Source organism: Camarhynchus parvulus, chromosome 12 (genome assembly GCF_901933205.1).
Source record: "Camarhynchus parvulus chromosome 12, STF_HiC, whole genome shotgun sequence".
Lineage (NCBI taxonomy): Eukaryota > Metazoa > Chordata > Aves > Passeriformes > Thraupidae > Camarhynchus > Camarhynchus parvulus.
The window spans coordinates 13,372,592-13,395,322 of record NC_044582.1 but is presented as its reverse complement, the minus strand read 5'-3'; the positions used below and the strand labels follow the sequence as shown (position 1 = coordinate 13,395,322).

Below are 22,731 nucleotides of genomic sequence, written 5' to 3'. Positions count from 1 at the left end.
GTGTTGAATCTTTGAGAACCTTCAGCTTTGGCTGGAACCTGAACCTCTCTTGTTTTCAAGTGGGTTTGCATTCCTGGCTGAACATTTTCACAGCTCTGGGTGGAACAGAGTTACAAGATAATGACATGCTGAAAATAAAAGTGAATTTCAAGCTAAGCTGTTCTGTGGCTTAATGTCTATCTGGGGAATTTCTCCTTGGTAATTAAGGCCAGAGTGCCTGCATACTAAAACATACTAAAACAAATCTTGCATTTCAATGTTTAATATCCCTATACCATGGGTGAGTCTTTTTTTCCTTTAGAACAAAATATTTTTTCTGTAGTTGCTCTCTTAAAATGATGTCCAGATCTCTTGAGTGTGTATTGTTGTATGATACACTACACTCCTAATTACCAAGTTTCTCTCTCAGATCTCAGCTGAGATACTTTCTCTGCCTACAGATGCCTTTGGGAAAGAAGGAAAACACGAACATGTAAAGAAAGGCAAAAACTGAAATTTAAAATACTCCGAATACACAAGGAGGGACTTTTTAAGATCCTGAAGTATGTGCAAAAAGAAAAAAAAAATCTTGCTGCCTTTTTCAAGTTGAAACTTGTTATTACTGAGTTTGCCAAAAATGCCTACTTGGAACAATTTTATATATTACACATTTTAGAATAGAACTGTGAATGCCTTTTCTTTTTATAACAATTGAAATATTCCTCCTTGCTATCAAGCTACTCACTTTGCAAAATGCCCCTCTTTGAAAGGGGCAGTCACTTACAGTCACTTAAGTCTCCTGAGCACAGTTTTGGATTGCCCAGTGCCTGGCACTACCTCACCCAGCCAAGAGTCTCACTCAGAAAGGGGACATGTTTCATCTGCTCCAAGCTGGTCAGTGGCTTTGTCAGCCCCTGAAGGCTGTGACACACATGTCCCTGCGTGCACTCTGTGCCCTGCTCTCCCTCCCAGCCAAGTCTGCCAGCATGGGCTTGGGCTGTCATGGCTGGAAACAGGCAAAGCCTCAGCTCCGGCCTGGCCAGAGCCCTCCTGGCATCCCTCCTGCCTCACAGAGCTGCAGCTGCTGCCTTGTAACTGACTTCCATGCAGGGCTCATGCTACAAAACCTTCCATTTGTGAAAACCCTGTCACACATTCACAGCCTCCAAGGGAGCAGCTCCTCAAACGCTGAGGTCCACGAACCCTCCCTAGTCAGAGCCTGTCTAGCACTGCCAACAGGCTTCATGGCCAGCCACGCAGCAACAGAGGGAGATTTCTTTACCCAGCAGAGGCAAACCACTCAGAGGATTTGCTTTCACAGTCACAACCACCCTGAAATTGAAGAAGCACCCCAGCAAGAGGCAGAGCCCTGGTCCCGGCCGGGCAAGCGGCCAGCAGCAGATTGCCGCAGGCAGCAAACGCCTTCCCACGGTGGCATTTTAGCTCTTTTTTGGTTTGAACCAGGTCCCACCCCAGATTTTCTGCCGAATGAAGCTTTGAAAGAATTACATGCTTCTTGCAATAGCGTAAGGCCTTGCAAGCTTGCTTCACAGGGAAGTGCAGAGCCTTTTGGGAGGCACCAGCATGTACAGCAAGGTCACCCTGGCTCGTGCTTTAAAAGGAGATGACAAGAGCAGGCCTGAAACAGCTCTTTGAAATGCAAAGAAATACTCAGGTTCTTCCTAATTTTATTTTTCAACTGTAAAGGATTCAGTCTTTGTTTTTATAGATGGCTCTTTATTCCTTTCCTGTCTATTTTTTAGACAACTGGACACTGGTGAGGAAGCACAACATGTTTAACCAAAGAGGTGTCCAAAGAGCAGACCTGGGTGTACTTAACTCACTCTATCTGCAACATATGTAAGGAACCAAATGCCTTTCTGCATAATGTGATTATTCATGGGACTCCAGATGCAAAGGAAAGATCTCATCTTCTTAAGATATAAGCATCTTTATGCACCATAAGAATGAGATTAGCAAGTAATCACCATAAAAATGAAATATCTCTTTTCAGGGCTATGTCAGTCACCTTTCTTGGTTGAATAATTTTATGCTTTTATATTAATTGACTGGAATATTAATTGATTTACATTTATACATGAATGCATGTGGTTCCTCATGGCCAAGCTATAACTTCCCAGAGACAAACCTGAAGGCACACAGGGTTGTCAGCATGTGGATTTTAAATGGAACACATATGGGGTAAAGAAACCATAGGAAAAGTAAGAAACCTGAGTGATGGGGACTGATACACATTGACTGTGACTATTCTTTCTTTTCTGAGAGACATATGGAAGCATCCTATGCCTGATCCCCTACAATTTCAGCACAGCTGGGTTGGTTACTCTTTGCTTGCGAGAAGCTCCAAATGCACAGACCTGAAGCAGAGCATCAACACAGGGGCTGGGCTGGCAGCCCCAGGGTGCAGCTCATCTCTGCTCTCACCACAAACCAGCAGTGCCTCCCCAGGTATGTGGTGTCACACAAGTGGGAACCAGCTTAGGCTGGTTGGTCTGAGAGATGGGGATGTACTGAAAACTGGTGGCGTTTTGTACATGGCATTCTTTAAGTCACCACCTCCAATTAATTTCTTTTAAAAGTTTCTGTCTCTTGAGCAGTAATCAGTCACTTGAGAAGCAGCCTTGCCCTCATTGTACCCACCAAGGTGAGACCCCAGCTCCTCACTGCACACATGCACCATGTGGGAGTTCACAGTGGAATGAAAATCACAGCTGTGGTTTGCAGAGCTCAGAAACACACAGCATGTTTCTGTGAGGAAATGAATCCCTGGTAACCTCTCCTGTTCCTTCAGAAACTGGGAATCCAAGGTCCTCCCTTAGGTTCATCTATCTGTATGAACCCCTCAGAGGATCCCTCAGGGAGCCAGCAAGGGAAGCAGAGGCTGCAGAGTGCAAGGACACATCATTCCCTGTGGGAAAGAATGAGAAACAAAACCAGGGCCCTGTATGACCAAAAGGAAGACTTTTATCCCCAAAACCTGACAGGCAACATTAGCAACAGAAATGGTTTACTGCATAGTGAATAAACACACCCCTCCCATCCAAACAGAGAGAGAGCAGTTATCTGCTTCTCCCACTGGAAATATTTCCTTGCTATCATGCCTCACTCCACACTGAATGCTAAAATATTTTTCCACAGTTAAAGTGATGCTTTGCTGAGATCTCAGCACATGCAGTTAATTTCCCCGTATCTGTATAAACAAAGTAAACTTGAAACATTTGTGACTGAAATTTTCCCTGCAAGTTTCTTGTGACTTAATGGTCATTAAATTCCTTATAATCATATCTTCTGCACCCAGTCAGGCTTCTGCAATTTGGTAATGCATTGATGGCGACTGTCTGTGCAGGGGCCTTTTGAAAAATATTATAAAATTTCAAGTGAAAGGGGTTTTTTCCTCTCTTGACTTCTCCTGTCATACTCATTTTTCAAATCCTGAAAATTTGTCGGGAGAAAAAGGCAGCTCTGCAAGAGTGCTGTTTAAAGGCAGATGTCATCCCAGACTGAGAAAATATGAAGCCAAGAGGAAGTACAAGGCTTAAAACAGGAATGGTTTTAACCATGAAATTGTGATCAGGCACTGCAGGATTGATCAAACTATCACCTTGAAACTCTTCACAAAGAGAGAAAAACTGGTATTCTGGACAAGGTGCCTGATGCACTGATCCTGCCTGGTGAGAAACAGAACGAGGGCTGCTCTGCCTCCTGCACCAATGTGTGCTGCACCACAGATTTCTGCAGCACTTTTCTTTGGAAGGAACAATCTCAGGGATGAGACATACTCACACATCTGATCTGATATACATCAGCTCGGAGCAGCATCTGCCTGGAGCTGGAGGATACATTGCCTGACTCCTTCACAGAGCATGTGACATCCCTTAGGTGAGCACTGCAGCCCTGAGAAGCTGCTTTTCACTCCAAGTTTTCTTTTTCCTTGACCACTGAATTCCTCCAGGCTACAGCTGCCAGCCTTTTCTCTGGCTGGGCTCTGCATTTTCCCTACAACTCCACTGCACAGAGGGACCCCCACCTGTCCTCAGCCAGGCTGTGGTGCTGCAATCATTGCACTGGACAATGTCCAGGGACGCCAGCAAGGATGTGCTCCAGGCAAAAAAGGTTCTTTTTTTTCTAAAAATGCCAAATAAAATGGAGCTTGCAGTGCACAGGATTTGCAGAGCATTTGGCTGGGGAAGATGGGACTCTCCTCCTGTCAGGCATAACCTGACCACAACCCTCAGCCACTCCCAGAACCACTCACCAGCAGGAGCTGCTTTTGCTGTACAACAAACTCAAAAGGATCTTTATATTCTGAAAAAATAAGGTCATATAGCCTTGGTTTAAATACTGTGAAATTGCAAACAGAGGCTTTGGTGACAGACACTGGTTACATTTAATGTGTAGATTCAATTACAATCCATTACACAGAACAAATTAAGCCAATGTGATGTTGATGCTGTAGCAAATTGTGCCATGCATCCTGTGACAGACACAACTGCAGCAGCTGTTTCAGGAAAGTCCTGGACAAAGGCAAGTGGCCACATCATGATGTGACATATTAATACCATTGTTTCTCTTTCCTTTTTCCGTTACTACAGAGGATAATGTGGTTGGTCAAAAGTAAGAATTATTTTCCGCAAGAAAATTAAGATGGAAGAATTCTGTAACAAATCCTTTGATGAGACAGTTTGAAATGAGATCTCACTAGATACCAAGAAGAAGCAAGACACTATTTATTTACTTCTTCTGCAGGGACCCCTTTATTTTGCCTGTTCTTTGTCTCCTCTGTGAGGATTTCCTTACATTTCCACAACATTTTCTAGGATAGGAAAGGTCCCAGTGTGTTGGTTTGGCACAGCCTGGTTTTTGGTAGCAGGAGAGGACCACAGGAGTGGCTTCTGTGAGAAGCTGCTGGAAGCTTCCACCCTGTCCAACAGAGCCAATCTGTGATGATCTTCTCTTTCCTTTCTTCCCTACCAATGAAGTTCTACTATCACAGGGCTGAGATCCCAATCCTGCGATTACTCAGCTACATGTTCGTTATTTGTGTGATCATCACCACTGTGGGAATTGGGAGAGAAGCACAGAATTTCACAAGTACATACAGGACTAAACTCTTCCTGCACAGAGCCTGCATTACCTTTGATGTTAAAACATTACATCACCATTAAGACAAAAAAGCAGGTGAATGCAGAGATGCTTTGGGCAGGACACCTGAATCTCCCAGACCATGCCAAAACCTCAACAACCAAGAAAGCAAGAGGTGAAGACTACACCTGAAAACACTGAAAAGGCTGCAAACACTTACAATTAAAGGCCCTCTGTTGTTCTCACGGTACTTGTTCTGGAAGAAGATGTAAACCACAGTGGCAGCCAGCGAGTAGAGGAAGGCGAAGACCGCGATGGTGACGAAGAACTCCGCCGAGGAGGAGAAGTCCCCAATCAAGGCGAGCGTTTCCCGGCGCTTGCCTTCACAAGTGGGAGCCTCAAAATTCACTTGATGCAACCTGGAAAACATCCATCCCATAGAGCAGCAGGTGAAGCACAGAAAATGGGAACTGTTATCTGATTAAAGGTGAATACATTTGCTCTGTCTCGTTCCTGACGCACATTGATCCCTGGGAATAACGGGCAGCTGTGGGCCGAGCCCTGCGAGTGCCAAGGTGAGACTGAGCACATGAATACATCTTTTGAGCAATCCCAGAGAAAAGTTTATGTTCCAGTGGTTTGGTACAACCTTCCCCGTCCTCTCTGGGGTTTTGCCATGGCAACAACTGAAAAAGGATAACATGAGAAACAATTTGATTCTCAGATTCTTACAGGCCAGGCAGCAGAAAACAGTCTCATCCTCAGTACTAAGCCCATGGGATACCTGTGTTTGGATGTTCAGAAATTCCTTGCGTCAAATTGTCTGGTGCAGAGCTACCTGTGGCTGTTAGCCCATAGGGCTGCAAGCCACACAGTGCTTCTACATTAAAGGCTTTTAAAATCAAGCGGCAGGAGAAATACACAACTTTGATCAAAGAAAAAGTCTGCATGCCCTGGTTTGAGCAACCTAAGCCCTAACTTTATACTCATGACTGTTTATCAGTGACTGAGCTAATAGATTTATAGTTCTGTCTGGAAGCTCCTGTGACAGACATTCTTCTGCAATAACTTTAATTTCTAATTCAGAAAAAGAAAGAGAATCCATGGAGGGGTCTTTTGGCAGGTCCTGTTGCATGGCTCAGATTCACACTGGGGACGTGGAGCCCAATGAGGGATCACGTTGTTCTGCCCTGCACAGGCTGAGTGAAGGGGACGAAGCCAGCAGCAATTAAAGACCTGATGATCTGGTGCTGAGAAAGGATTAGGCCTTCTGGGAGACATTCCTCTGCTCGAGGGCAATTAATGTGTGCAACAGCAAGCCAATGGTTGCAGCAGCCATAACTATATTTGGCTAAATAAAAAGTTAATTCCCCAGATGGAAACAAAGTACCCGCAGCAGAAATCACAAGATGGATTAATGGTCATTGGAGGATTGGATGACTTTTTGCTTTTGCTGGTCCTGATTAAATGTACCCAAACATGTAGGCAGAACCTTTTCTTCAGTGGTTGATGAATAACACCAGTTATTTGCCTCAGAGGTTTTATTCCCTGTCATTGTAGTAGTGGTGGGATGAAAACAAAAACCAAGTCTGCCCAGATTGCAGAGATGAGTAGTGGCTGAATCTCCTTTCCAGTGTAAAGCCAGCAAAGCCTGATGAAATCTGAACACATGAGAGAGATCCTAATGCCAATGATCCTGACTTCACTGGCTTTATAGCAGGGCTTTCTTCCCCTCCCCAGGAGCCCTGAAACACAGACTGGACAACATGTGGTGCTGAAAGTAGCAGCTCAAAGTCCTGTGCATACCAAAGAGGAAATAACTTAGGGAATATTTCTATCAACCACCCCTGCCCCTCTGACTGTCCACTGTCAACACAGCCCAGTCTCATCATCAACAACCACCAGCCTTTACAAAACATGGTAAAGCAACTGGGACCATTTTCATTTTCTAGTCTCTGTTTTCCTGACTGCACCTTAGTTCTGAATCATAAGCCAGAAAAAAATGTTCATATATTAACACCCCATTTGTACCTTCCCAGCAGTGCTTTTGTGGCCAGGCACCTGTCAGGGATACGAGATCACAGAAACCTTCCTCCATCAAGTTATTTTTATTCACTTGCTTTTCCTTTTAGATTTCCTTGGTCTCTAAGAGGATGTGCAGTAATTGGTGCCTCTTGTGGCCACCTCACCTCTGTCAAAACAGCCGAAATCTCTGTTGTGCAAAGGCCCCCAAAATAGACCATGATTCAGACCTGGGAAGAGAAGCTGTGACAGGAAAGAGAAGTGAGGGAGCCAAGCCCTGCGGTGCTTAGGGTGGATGCTGACTGTACATGATACATCTGAAAAGTTTAAGGCAGGGGAGGATCACTGACAGAAAATCCAGTTTCACTAATCAAAGCCTTTTTGATCTGGAATGGCATCTCCAAGAGAAAGCTCTGATTTTTCCCCAGTGATGTTGCTGAGTCAGCCTTTCTGGGGGCAGGATGGCTTGGTGATGACTCACAAAACATTAATTGCCTCCACCTCTCACTTTTGATACAATTCTACCTGTTCTGTCTCTTACTTCCTCTGACTTCTTCTTCTTTCATCTTCTCTTTTCTTTACACCCCACCTTTTCCTTCAAGTCACCCTTGGCCAGTGTCCTCCTTCTGAGGCTTTTCCAATTTCCAGCACCACGCCTCCATTCCACCTTTGACTCTCTATTTGCTAAACAAAATCAGGAGCCCCAAGAGTGACCCTTTGCAATCACACCCTTTGCACTTTGTTAACATTTGTTAGGCTGCATTAACAGGAACGATTTTCACTGATTGATGGGCAATGCAAATAAGGAACACAACAGTAATGAATTTACTTAATTAGGGAAAACTTTCTCCCTGTAAGTTCCTCCAGGGGTTTTTTCTAGGCTTTTTTTTTTGGTTTTTTTTTTTTGTCTTGTACTGCACTGAGTATTGCTATTAATTCAGAAATAAAGCTCCTGACTTTGGAATGTGACCTTGCATCCCAACACTCAGCAGAGCTGCACTAAGGTCATCCCCGCTGCCCATTGTTACCAGCACCATCCTTTTGTTAACAGCAACTGCCATGGCCAAGCCATCCAGGCCCAAATTCCCCCAGATTCACTTCAGCCTGAAGTCCACCAAAGGCAGTCAAGTTTCCCTGATGAAGTCACAGTAATTAAGGGCTTCTGAGGCTTCTTCCACCACTTGGCAAACTTTCCATTGCCGTGGGAAATATGATGACAAGACAGCTGTATTGTCTAGCTTGACAAGATCAAAGGAGGGCAGGAATGTTTTACAGTGAAAAAGGGGATTTTTACATTGTTCCACAGCAGCGAAGTGCAGTTACATTTTCAGATGCTAATTACCCCTGCTCTGAAAAGAATACATGAAGCCAGACACATTGAACAAAGCTACAGCTGGTACATGTACGTGGGGGAGCAAAAGTTGTGCTCTCTCCATGTGAACATGAAGTTCCCTTTTCTTCCTGAGCTTCCTCAGTACAATATTGAAGCCACAGCTTTCTTTTAATCATGGCCCTCTGGTTTTTTTTGAGCAGCTTAATTCCCCTGATGAGCCTTGAGCATGAAAATTATCAGAGCCAACTTCCCCAAGACCTGTCTCACTCCACCAGCAGAAGGGTGAGTGATCTAATATTGTCTGATTCACCCCCTTCAACAATGCACACGGGGATTAGACTTGAAGCCAAGAGAACACACAATTAACACAAGAATGTGCTCAAATGTTATTGATGAACCAGCATAGATTTCCTCTCATGGGCTCTGATTAGTGTGTGGATTAATAAATAGCAGATAAAGTTCTGCCTCCAAAAATTCTCAATGAGGGTTAGTGTTTCTCCATTCCTTTAGCACAATCTAGTGAAAAACAGGCAAAAAAAAAAAAAAGCTCTCTTTTGGCAGGTTGTCCTATTTTCTGAAAATAGCATCTTGTAATCCACCCTCCAACTTGTCTACAACATGCTGGAATAAAATCTGCAACACCCACACACGTGCTTGCAAGAACCCAGAGATCCATTATCTTTTCATTGGGCTGTATTTCCCCCCAACTTCTTTCTGGAACTCTAACTGTCAATTGTCTTTATTGTCTGCAAATCCCTGAGAGAAATAAATCACTAGAAATGAGTTATTGCAGTAGTGCTTGTGGAGGGGTTTCTTGGGAAATGTTTATCTTGGCTGATAATCTCCAAAATGAGGGGAAAATGAAATTTCAAAATACAGTAGCGAAATGCTGACATGCACAGAGCCCCTCCGCAAGTCAAACTGCTCTGCTGAGGCACAAAAACGTGACAAGGGTTTACATCTTCCTTTCTCTGGGGTACAGAGTAAAGGCATTTCTTTTAGTTAGCCCTGGAAACACTGGAGTTCCCTCATTTCAGAGGACTGTGCTGGCGTGCTTTGACACCAGTGCTCCAGCCAGCCAGTCCCTGGGCAGATGTACCTTTTTGAGGCACCAAATATGGATTTTTTTGTAGGCTTAGTGGAAGAATACAAATAGATGGAAGCCTTTCTTCACACAACAGAGCTCACCATTCCTGTAAAACTTCTCTAGAGATATTACCTACATTTAGAAAAGTCATCTCTAATAGTTAGGTTAAAGCAGAAATCTGTCTGCAAATGAAAAGTCTTTTCTTTAAGGTAACTGGGGTCCACTGACTCTTCCAACACTCTTCCCAGCCTACTCTTCTCACTGCAAAGAACACTTTCCCCAGTGCTGGGCATTCCAGAATGTTTGGCATTAAATCCTGGCTATCTGCAAAGCTGCTCACCCAGCAGGGAACAGACTTCCTTCCAGGCTTCAGGAGGATGGATGGAGTGAGCTCTGCATTCTCATCCTCCTCCTCCTCCCAGATCTGCTCTGCAAGGACAAACTCCTGAGGGGGGGGACCCTGCAGCATCAAAACCATGACCCAGCAATTCCCATAGGATCTGAACCTTTGCACCCAGGAGCTGCTGAAGTTAGTCTCAGGCAGAGAGCCTATTTGAACACCTTGAACAATTGAACACCTTGAAGCCATTAATGCTGAAGTTCTCTCCAGCCCTTCAAAGTCAAATAGCTGAGATGTTATTCAAGCCCTGGACAACTGTGGGAATGAGATGGGGTTTGCCGCTCAGCAGGACAGCAGCTACCACGGAGGTGACTGCTCCCTGGCTCCTTTGCACCTTGTGCTATTCTGGCAAAATCAGAGGTTTTTACCCTTTTGCCAACAATGATAAGACTGTTTCTCACCTCAAGCTGCTCTCCAACAGCTCTTTTCCTCATGAAGAAATTACCTTACTCAAGTATTCCCATCCTTACCTTTACATTGCCCATCTGCCATGACACACATCTCAGTGCTGCCTGCACATACCACAGCCTTTCAAAACTGAGATGTTTATCCATCCATCCTTCCTAACTACCCCAGCAGTTTTCCATACCTCATTCTACCAGCTGCCCCAAAAAACAACACCCTTCCAGACTCCTCAGCACCCAAAGGTGCCCTCAGTACCCTCCTCCCCTACACAGCAGCAGCACATTCGTTTCCACCACATACCTGCCCCTAAAAAAATCTGTTCATTTTATCTGGAGACAGAAAGCAAAATTAAAATTCGCCATCTGACTCAGCAATCCAAGCCTTGTCTTTTGTTTCTTTCTTTTCTGGAAGAAGAAGGAATAGAGTTGGCTGATCAAAGAGTATTTGAAAATATTTCACTTTGAACTTCTGTCTGCTCAATAAATCCTCTCCATTTATTACCAAAAAATGAATTCCAAAGCCCACATCACTCTAGAATTATTCAACACCACCAGTCATTTCACACAAATACATGTATCATCTTGCAAACATTTATTCCTAGCTCCTATCCTGGACATTTGAACATCCTAAAGATCTCCCCTTTGTCACAGCTGATTTTAGTGGCTTATACCCATCCAAATCCATGTCCAGAGCAGCAGGATCAAAAAAAAAAACCCAGAAGTTGCTGCTGGGAAGCTACACCAGGAAAGCTGTAGCAACCAACCCTCTTTCCTGGTTTATGTCCAGTCAAAATAATAAAAAATATTTCCCTCCTAATACTTTCAATTTCCTAGCTTGCCAGGTTGCCAGCCCTCTCTAGCACAGAGCTGTGCTGCAGATGTTTGGCCAGCACTATTTCCCTACAGTTCTGGTTTATCAGGACAAACTTGAGGCACAGCTGCTGTCCCAGCACACCACACTGTGTGCTGCCCTGGGACAGGGGCAATTCCCCCAGTGCAGGCAGCTCAGAGCAGGTTCACTACAACCCCTACCCAGAGATGGGCACCTCATGGGTCCCTCTACCCCACATTTAATTTCTCCTGCTAGGACAGTGAGTCTGGGACCCTCTGAGGTGCTCAGGCCCCCAGGAAGAGAAGCCACACAACCCCTTTGAGGGTGAGTTCTGAGGGCACTGGAACAGGGACAGCACTGGTGGTGGGCAGAAGGCAGCAGTGCCATACCCCAGCTTGAGATCCCCTGCAGGACCCACTCCCAGTGACTGTGTGCACAAAGCTCTTTGGAAACAGCCTGCACAACATTCCTGGGGGAAGGAACATCTGGAGTGGTGCCAGTCCTGGGAAGGAGCCTCCCCAGTCTGTGCAGGAGTAGCAGGAGTGCAAACCCTACTACTCCATCGTAGCACCAAAAAGCCAACAAAAAGGCTCATTATAGAACACATGCTGCTGGGAGTGCTTGCTAAGCTGAGTGGGTGATCCCAACCCCACTTCCAAGCCTTTATCCAAGACCCAGATTTATCTCCCAAGATAATTTCACAGCTCTTCTCAGGAACACATGCTGTGCAAGCAGAGCACAGTGCTCAAAGACACGCTCCACCAGTCTGTACAGCCCAGATACCTTCCCAGATTGGGCACTTGCATTCCTTGTGGTACAGACTGGTGGCAATATACTCTGATTTCCCTTCACTGAGTTATTTTCTTGGGACAAAGTGCTTTCTAGCCTCTGGGAAACTTTGCTACTATCTCTGAAGGAAGGTAACCCTTAATTATCTTTAAAAAAGACCATCATGTTCATGGAACAAGGCAAATTATAGGACCTGGAGATGCCCCTGGCATACATTTACATCATCACATAAATAACTATCCAGTGCTATTTGGTCCCATCATGATGTCCTAGCTGAACCCATGGCTCTCATGTCCCTCCTGCTGCCCTCTCCTCTGGACAGACACAGGAAACAGCTTCCAAACTAAGAAGCCAAACAAAAGCTCCCTTTTGGAGAAAGATCTACAGAAATCTAAACATCTACAGATGAAACACGAGGAGTAGAAATCATAAAAGAAAAGCCATTGAATATAATAAGACCATTCCTGAGAAGTGGATGTATCAAATCCCTGGGCAGTGTTTCTGCATGGAGCAGTGTGGGACCGCTGATCTGCCTTCCCTGCACCCCAACACATCCTGCAGCTGCTCACATCACCTCCAGTTCACATTCCCTTCCACCATCCAATAGGCTATGAACTCTATGGAAAAGTATTCCAAATTCTTGGGCATCACCTGGTGTTCAGCCAGACCCACCTGAAAGCACAAATGCTTCACCCGGTGACAAGCAGTGTTCACCCTGAAAGCAGCAATTTCACCCTCCAGACCAAGTGAATAAATACAAGAGCAATTACAGAAGATGCAGCAACATTTACTCTTTTGTGCTGTATTTCAATATTACTTTGTATTTAACTACAATATTTTTTCAAGTATATTGTCCTAATGTACCTAAAGCAATCAAATTAAGTTCTCTGGAGAGTTTTATGGGATGACTCCAATGAAACTCACAGTCACAGTATGTACCTTTGGAAGGATATGACAAATCCTTTCCTCAGGGAGCTGGTGGGCTGCAGCACAGGCTGAGCAGACTTTTGGGTCTGCTGATGGACCTGCAGCCAAACTTCCAGCACCTTCACACCCTGAATAGCCCGGGAGGTGTGAAACCACAGAGGACAGCACTGAGTGGGGCTGTGCTGCATGGGCTTGGATGCACATCCTCTCCAGATTCTACTGAATGAAAAACATTGCATTTATCTCCTGGCAAATAAATTAATGTAGAATCCAGGTGTGAGAGGAGAACAAAGACATCCCATGCATCCCATCCCCTACTGTCCTGGGGAAATCTTCAGGGCCCCTGCACAGCAAATGAACATTTTGGAGAAGGGAGAAGGGGAAGGGCACGTGTTTGATTGTCCCCCAGCTGGGTCACCATGTGCCATACAGGGATCAAATACCAAACAAAGCAAAGCCAAAGGGTGGCTACTTTGGTTGCTTCTGTACTGACAGCATGAAAATGTGCAAAAATAAATTTGCAAGGGAAGTTGCCTAAATTCTGACTTTTAGGAAAAGCCTTTGTGGTAGGCACAGATAAAACATCATCACTGCACAATACTGCAGAGACTACTCATGAATATATATTAAAAATTCAAATGGTGAAAAAGCTGCAACAAATCCAAAATCAACTTCCACTTAGAGAACAAATTTGGCCTAAAGAATTAATGAAGAATTTTTCTGGCACTAAAACCGTGTTTAACATAAAATATAGACTCTATGAAGAAAAATCAGCCAGTATGGACCATCCAAATTGAGGAAAAATCCAATTATCAAGTGCCAAAAGAAAAGCTCTACAATTCACAAAGTTTTAAGAAAGTGTTCTCCCTTATCTGCAGCAGACACCATCTCCAGAAATTTCCTACCACTTTCCTTCCCCCTCCAGCTGTGTGCCCATGAGCTCTGTGTTCTTGCAAAGTTTGCACATGGACACCAAGACAAGAACTGACCAGTCTGAAGAGCTGTGAGCCAAGACAAACCTCCTCTATGGCCCCAGTTCAGCATTCAAGGATGTGTTTGCTTCAAGTTTTAATGGATTAAAAGCTACAGAGTAGAAGCAGAACACTGATGACAGCAGCCACTGAGATGACCTCAACATCTGGAGAAGTCATCTTGTCTGCAGAGCTGCTGCCCCATCACAGAAATACCGCCTGGACCCATCAGCTTGTCCTTGGTTAACAGCTGTCCTTGCAATTAACTGGAGACTTTGTGGTTTTACAAATCTTCCTCCCCTGACCTCCTCAAGCACTGAGTCCCTGCTGACAGCCCTGAATGAGCAGAGGCTTTGCCACCCTTGGGCTGCAGCTTCTTGGCTATTTACAAATAGTTTGACCCAGAAGCCATCCAGACCAGCCATGAAATTCTGGGGGTGGTGGGTGGACTCTTGCTCCAACAGCACAGTTGTGATGAGGACCACATGCACAGGGTCTGCCCCAAAGAGAAGCTGAAGATGTGGTTTTATCAGGTTTCTGGTAAATGTGATTTTATCAGATTTCGATAGATCTCATGCAGGAACAAAGGGTGACTCGAAGCATCTCTGGTTCCTCACTTGTGAGGAAAGGACACTTGCCTTTATCCACAGTTCCAAAAGTGCAAACTGGCAGTAATGACCATTCTTTGCTAGTCTTGAAGATTTCTACAAAGTGGCTTTTGAAGACTATTACTGGGGTCAGGAGGAGGCTCTCAAAACTAGAAAAGTCATGAAGTCATCCATATTTTTATCTGTTTTAATCAAACCAGAAGTAGTTCCATCAAACACTGACAATAGGAATTACACTGTACATTGTACTCATGGACAGCTGTTACTGCAGACCCCAGCTGCCCAAGTAAAAAAGCCAATTTTCTCCCATTTTCTCTTTTTCTAAAGACAGTATTTCACAGTCAGTGAGGTCCTTGAAGACTTGTGGAAATTGGAGAACACTGATTTGCAGTTTTCAATTACTTCAGTAGTCTGTAGCCATGCACAAGCAAGCAAAAATCACATCAGGGCTCTGAACTATGGGATGCACTCTTTAATCACTAGAGTCAGTTATAAAAATGTGAAATATTCTTTCCTATTACAAACTATGCTCATTCAAAGCTGAAAAGAAAAGTACTTATTCTGCAGACCTGGATCACCTTTTCCCCAGCCCAGGAGACAATCTAAGACCAAACAGCTCTAACTAAACCAACAGCTCATTGATCAGTGCTCAGTCTGGCTTTGCAAGCTCCATGTTCAGGCTGCTTCCAGACTTGCTCCAGTACAGAGACTTGACCAAGGTCTCTGATGCCTTCACTGCCAGGGAAGTGCTGGGGCCATACTTTAAATAGCTCACAAAGTTCTTGCATTCACATCAGAACGGCATAAAATCTTTTACCTGGCTTTCCATTGGGAGATTTTGGAAAATTGAGCTGCAGTTTTCTGGATAGCCGTATAAATTTACCAGAATGTAAAAATCGCAACTGAGAAAAAAGGTCTATTTCCTGGTTAAAAATATATCTTAATACTTCAGTTTGTATTGTTAAGTCATATTAAATATGAAGATACTTTGTGAAGGTGTCACAATCATAGATATTTGTAACCTGAAGGATTTGCTGAATTTTACCCAGCAGGATGCAACATTATCTTCCTCATTCACACAATTTCCTCTTTCCACTAACAGTAGAAGTTCTGGTTAGGCAAATTATTCATTAAGAGGTCAAAATTAGGTATAAAAAGCACTGCTGAGGTCAGAGTTTGAAACAGTTGTGAAAAGAATTAAAGCTACGACTGAGCCCTCAGTGCCCATCCTGCACAGCCAGTTTATATAACAGGGATATTGGTGAAAATCTCCAGCTTAGCTGACGTATTACTGAACAGTTTTCCTCATCGATTCAGCTGTTAACCCCGGATCTGCAGTGCCAGATGAGGCAGTCACAGTTTGGCAAGAAAAGGGACTGAACTAATGCAGCTTTCACTATTGCAGGTCCAGAGGGGACCACTGTGGCACAGCTCATGGTCCTCTGAACTCCATCCAATCATCCCTGCAACTCCTGCTTGTGCAAAATCTGCTTCTCAGAAGCACCAAGTTTTGTTCTAAGAAGTTCCAGGGTGGAGATTTCTGCCTTCATTAAGCTGGAATGGGTCATGCAAAGTTTAACCAGCACCTCTCACCTTCCCAGGAGCTCTGCCAGACCTGCCTGGGAACTGGGGCATCTGCATGTCGGCACAGCTCACACCTGAAGCCAGTGCACAGCTCCTGCTGCCTTGCTTTTGCTCCTGTCCATGCACAGGAGGTTTATGAGACCACAGTTTGGTTTTTTGGTTACAGAAGGGGAATTTTCTGTAAGGTGAAGACATCCAAAATAAAACACAAACCTTAAGGAGTTCAGCTGACTCTGTGACTTTATTCTTTCCTATGTCCAACCTCCCAAGAAGTCTGGGAGCAGAGCCCACCACAGCTGCCTGAAAGTCAGCACTGCAGGCAACTACTTAGTGGAAAGAATTTCTATTTATCAGCAGCTCTCAGTCTCCCAGCCATTACAGACATTCATAAGCTTTCAGCCAGAATGTTTTTCACTGAATTCTGAAGCAAGATTTACAAATGGATGACAAAAAATAGAAGGACAGTACAAACTGGCAGAGAAATATGCTAACATTAGCAGAGGCCTTTTCCAAAGAAAGATAGATGCAAAGCTCAAAAAGTTAGATGTTTTATCCTTAATTATCATTTGTAGCTTCTAAGCAGGCAATTTAGATCTGGCTGTCATATTTCAAATGGAAGACTAGGGTGCCCATAGCATGCAGATGAGGTGAACACTTTCAAGGGTGCTCAATGGGAATGTCTTTATTCAAATGAGATGCTTAAAGTGAATGAAAAGCTCCCATAAAACATAATTTCCTCTTCCTTCAGAAGGAAGGACCACTTGAAGAGACAGCTTTACTAGCACACTGAAAAGATACTAATAGGTGATTTAGAATAAAATGGAAAACATTTGTTTTGCTCACTGCTGTGGTACAAAGATGTGCAAAGACATTTTCACCAGGGCCTCACGTTAGCACCACCAGGAAATCCTACTCTGTTCTTCTGGTAACTGTGGCTCAGTGCTCCTAACACCTCTGCACCTCTTCACCTAAGAAAGTGGCTAGGGTGAGAGTGTTTAAAATTTAACAATGTCACTCTCTAGGTCAATATTTTCCAAGTAGTTTTCAGGATGAATGCCTCAAGAAAAGACAAGAGATGCTCCAAATTATTTCCCATGCAGCATTTCACTTGGGGATAGACTCTGTACGCAGGCTTGGCTTAAAGCATCCCCAAAAGCTACAGGCAAAGAAGTTTTAGTCCAGGGTCTGCCTCAAGACTTAACTTAGGGGCTTGTATTGAGATGGTTTTTCCCTTCCCATTTCCCTGCAGGTCCAACCAGCACAACAGCTCTGCTCATGGGACTCCCACAAGCCACAGACCCCACCAGCATCACCCAGAGCCAGGCTCTGGCCCAGCATTCCTCCCTGGAATGGACAGGGCATAACCACAAAGAGCAGGTGATGGCCTCAGCACAGAGCACCTCTCCCAGCACATCATCCTTAGAGCATTTCTGAGGTGCAAAGGTTCATTTAAATCAGTAGTTGAAGAAGCCCAAATATTTCAGTGCAACTCTTCCAGTTGCAAGTAAAACATCAAGTTTGTGATAGGAATAATTAACTAGCAAAAAGTCTTCAGTACAGACTTGGTAAGTGAAGCAAACAAAAATACTTGCTTTTAGGAGGACTCGTGAAAAAGCATCTCAAAATAGTGAATATCAGTAACAAGAATGTACCCAGTAGGTGTACTGTTCTACCACTTATTATCAAAGTAAGCCCAAGGAAAAACCAAGTACATGATGAAAATATTTCTGGGATCACAGAAAATGATAAACAAATAGGACCTTCACTAGGACTCTTATTTCAGACAAAACATATTGCTTCAGGGCACTTGGATAAGTGACAAATCCAATCTGAAAGGGTGATGGACTGTGAGAGTAACAAATAATCCCAAGATACTGAATTTTTTTTCCACCCCCTCAAAGAATCATTGCCTGGGTGAGGGTCAAGTTAATGAACATCCTAATGTGTGCCAAATTTGCAATAGACTCTGTATCAAGCACAGATCCTAATGCTAGAGAAAAACTGCTACTGTAGGGCAGAGAAATTGATTCCATATTTGAACTTGTAAAATTTCCAAAATGCATATACAGGTATCCAGAATGACTGATTTGTGCTTTAAAACATGAGGGAGGAAGAAATGTTCTGTGATAAAACTAGAATCAGGCTGAAATGAGAAAAAAAAAACCTCAGGTGAATATTTAAAACATCTTTATAAATATCAGATTAGGCATGGAAGAGTCTGGCAAGCTCTGTAGCAGAGTGTGGCAGAGCTCCAGGACACACTGTAGGAGGATATTAGGGTTTAGACTTCAGGTTAATTTCTGCACTGCAGGGTGACTACAGGGTCATGGATGTGGGCTGCGCGAAGCTGAAATGAATCAGAGTAATTGTGGATGGAAAAGCATCCATCTCATCTCCTGTTCCAGGAGAGATGATGGAGCCAGATTTGGGGTCAATTACATCAGTATTGGGGGGACTCTTCAGTGGTTACTGCACCCCAGCAGCAGGAGCTCAGAGCAGAAGCTCAGGTGGGAATGGCTCAGCCTCCTCATGCTCCTGACGCAGCCACCCTGCACAGGCAGGGCTTTTCTCCCAGGGATCCTGTCTCCCAGCAGTGCAAAAGCACCACTGCACCAGGTCACTCTGGTAGTGGCTAGTGATTAGCACACTTTTATGCTTTTCCTCACTTCCCCCTTTTCAAAGGGTAAATTAAGGTCAAAGGTCCTTCAAACTAACTAACTAACTAAGAAAGTGATTCCAGCAGAAATGAGAAGCAGCCACCTTGTGAGAAAGGTTTCTTTGGGTTTTCCTTTTGGCGCTCCACAATCTCCTGCTACCAGAGTTACAACAGCAGTAAGACAACACAGGAGCCAAGCATAACTTCCATAAAGCCATAACTTTAAATAAAACCAAGAAAGAATTAATATTAGTTTAAAGGTATGTTTCAAAACTTCCTATCTAATTGTACTAATCTCTTGGACTCATCTTTATTTTTCGCTGGACACTTTCACAATTTGTAGGTTGGGGCTGAGAAAAATCTCAATAAGCAGGTGTGAAGATGCTCATTTGTTTTGGGAGCATCTGGAGCTACCTGCTGTGGAGTGCAGTGCTGCTTCTGTGCATTCAAGACTGGCCTGGGGCCACACAAATCACCCCCACAGCACACCAGCCCTGGTTTTGCCCTCCTGCACCCTTTTCTTTAGCTCAGGTGATTGGCCCCAGAAGCATGAGGTCACAAGTGCAATGTCCATCCTTTCAGCCTGGAAAACTCCATCCCCATTCTGATCTTGCTTTAATAAGAATATTTTCAGGTTCCCTCAATCTCATTTCCAAAACACCCAAGCCCTCCTGCTTTGCCCAGCTGTCCTGTTCAGCCTTACCACTTTGTTTACCAGCTTTAAGCTCCTGACACTTGCCATCTATAGGCCAAGGTCTAGCAGTTCATTTTTTTGGGAGAATAAAATAAAGCCTCAAAATCCCAGCAAGAGAAATGAAAGCAGCTGGTAGCACGACTCTCTTTGTTTCAAGTCATGCTGGAAGGTGCAGCTCATAAAAAAGCAGCACTCAGGTATTTTGACTGCTTCAGTGTCACTGCTGACAGCCCCAACAGCAGTGGGGTGTCAGATGCTCAGCAGCTTCTCTCCTTCCACCTACACCTCCCCCAGCTGACAGCCAATAATCAGGACTGTGAAGGCATTTGAAAGGAAAATGCCATGGGAAGATGGACCTGAATGCAAGACAACTAGTGGGAAATTCATCCTACCTAACAATGCCTACAAGCCCTGTGCAGGGAGATGAGCCTCAGCCTGAGGAGCACAGTCTTGATTAGAGAGCCTGAACTTTTCTGAGCTGCTTTTTCCAAGCTTATTCACTGCTCTGAGATGTTACCTTTCCCAGCTAATCTCACTTCTGTTTTTAGAGCACCCCATCTCCATTCTGTGGAGAAAAACAAAAATAGCAAACACATGAGAAAGTCACAGGAATATTTAGATAAAACACTGAGATGACACCAAGTTCCAAAGTAGCAGATTTTCCAGGCACACATCTGCTGCCCCGTATCATCTCCACATCTCTGGACACTTCTTGCATATGCCTCAGGTTTGCAAACAAAATCTCAAATTGCACAAAATCTGAGTGTATTCATGCTTCTCCTAAAACAGCAGCTAAGTGTCATGTCCCCTCTCACCTGCACATTCCAGGTGTATTTGTACCACGTTGCCAGCCACCCCGCTGTACCTACATCCCATCTGTGCACGCTGAGTTCAAGGGCCAGCTACAGCCTCAGCTGGGTCCCTCCTGCAATTAAACCCTGTTCTGCATCATCTCTGCAACATGCTGGAATGTTACATTGCCCATCAATTACTTCCAGTTTTCTAATAAGCAAAACTGTGGGAAATTGCAGATCCAGCCACTTCCTTCTAGAAACAATGGTTGATGTGCCTGGTGGAACACCAGGAGACACTTCAGGGCTCCTTCTCTCTGTTTTATTAACTTTTAAAATAAAATACTATTTTATAATCATGCAAACTAAAAGCACTTCACTACAGGGTGTATTTGTAATGAATGCTGGAGAAATGACCTATTTGGAAGTGAATCAAATTACAAACTCACATAACTCAATTTTCAGGATCTCTCCTACGCATACTAAGCAGAAATGAAAGAAAATGTGGACATATTCAAGCCAAAAAATAAACATTTGCAATACCAGGAAATGTGAATTTTTAGAGTAATAAATGTATGGCAAGCAAGAACAACATTTCAAGGAATCAAATTCAGTTCCCACTGTTTGGAATTTGCTGTATCTTAGAACATGTTAAAGAAATAGATGCTTTCAAGTCTGGTCTGTGCATAGCAATCATAAGCAAAACAGCATGTGATTTCCCAAGGAAGAAAACTGATTTTAGAGTCATAGTGTACTAGACTTGAGATTGAATTATGCATTCTTTTCTTAATCATCTCAATTCCTTGAAGAAATCACTTATACAAAACCGAGTGGTTTTTGCAGTGGACTTGACATATCTAAAAAAAAGACTGTAGATGCTCTTTTGAAGCAGGATCTTAAATGGCAAGAATATTATATATATAAGTATATATTATTATACATATATGTATAACTACAGTTTTCAGATGTACTTAAAAACCATAAAAAACCCTATAAAAACTGTTTTCCTAAATCACTAGGTTTTAAAGCATTCAGACACCAAGAGATGCAACCAGGCAATTAACAAAATTTTCAAAAAACATTTAAAAATTATGGTTCAAGCTCATTTTCGCTTTTTGCTTCCCCATCCCTTGGAGCAGCTATTTCATATCCTTGCTACTGCAGTGGATGGGAAACCTCTTTCATTTCCAGCTTAAGTTAGTGGGTACACTGCAGTTTTTCATCTTGGGATGATTCCCTTGGAGCAGCTATCTCATATCCTTGCTACTGCAATGGATGGGAAACCTCTCTCATTTCCAGCTTAAGTTAATGGCTACACTACAGTTTTTCATCTTGGGATGATTGTGTTGTTCTATTTTTCCTTGCCTCCCATTTCCCGCTCCCCCAGCTTTTCTGACCTCCACAGGGCTCTGGAATCTGACAGTCATGAATTCTCCTCCGCTGAGCTCCCATTCCCAAATGGCCCACTCCCAGTTCCATGGACCCATCCACACCACGCAGATAGCCAAATGAGTAGCCAAACTCATTCCTCCTGCACACCAGAGGAAAATTCTGGAGCCCCAGACTGGTCCTTGACTGAAACATGCTGCAGGTGAAGGAGCCCCCGTGCTGCTGGGCCAGCCCAGCCCCAAGAGTCGAAGAGCACGCGGCCGGGGCTACCCAAAGGGGTAGGCAAAGGCTATGTCGATGCTGAGGTCACTGTCAGACTCACCTGAAGGGGTAGGCAAAGGCTATGTCGATGCTGAGGTCACTCTCGGACTTGTTTGCACAGTCCACACTGAGGCGCAGCTCTCCAGAGTACCCGCCGCATGTTGCAAATGCAAAGATTGCAAAAAGCTGTCAAAAACAAACAACATTTTTATTTCATTTTGTTTCAGCGACCGCCACAAGCAGATCCATGTGGTAGCTCTAGCTGCAGCACCACCCCCCTCAGGTCAGGTTATCCATCACTCCTTGCATTTAAAGCATTGCCATACATTATTCCTTACCCTTCCCAAAAGCACAGAGCCATGACACATGAAGCTCCGTTGCCACACAGACAGACCCATCACCATTTGTCCATGCCAGCCATCTCAGCCCTTCCCTCCTGTCTTGAACCCTATTTGGGATTCACAACCCAAGCAGTTATTTCAATCACCCCACTGACAGGTGAGATTGGGCAAGAAGAGAGGGATGGATATTGACTGAACATAATGAGTAATTCTTAACCCAAACAAAACACTGGCAGAAGCATTTCAAAGGTGCAACCAGAAGTAGCAACAGCAGACCCAGACAGTTCACACAGCCACCATTGTATTATGTGGCAAAACACAGACCTGACCTGCCCCTCTCCCAGTTAATTTATGACTTGGAAAAAACCACATTGTTTGTTTTAATTACTTTTCCTAAATTACTACCATAATCTAAAGTGGACATAGAGGTGAAGTAAACTGGCTGCAAAGCAGAAAGCAATTCCAGACTTTGGCTGGAGTCAGGCAAACTGGAAAGGAAAAAAGAGCTTGGGTTGTTCTGATGCAAACCTATAACATGTGTTAATCTTCCAGGAGAATAA

General features: G+C 44.0%; 1 protein-coding gene across 3 annotated transcripts in view; it reads right to left on the bottom strand.

Moving 5' to 3' along the window:
• SYNPR (synaptoporin) overlaps window positions 1-22,731 on the bottom strand; it is a 97,395-nt gene that overhangs the window by 5,622 nt on the left and 69,042 nt on the right. For all 3 annotated transcript variants that reach the window (XM_030956867.1, XM_030956868.1, XM_030956869.1), the window contains 2 exons: window positions 21,892-22,016; window positions 5,303-5,501 (listed from right to left, as the gene is read on the bottom strand). In XM_030956867.1, coding sequence (XP_030812727.1) covers window positions 5,303-5,501; window positions 21,892-22,016 — 324 coding nt within the window. The remainder of the gene's footprint in view (window positions 1-5,302; window positions 5,502-21,891; window positions 22,017-22,731) is intronic.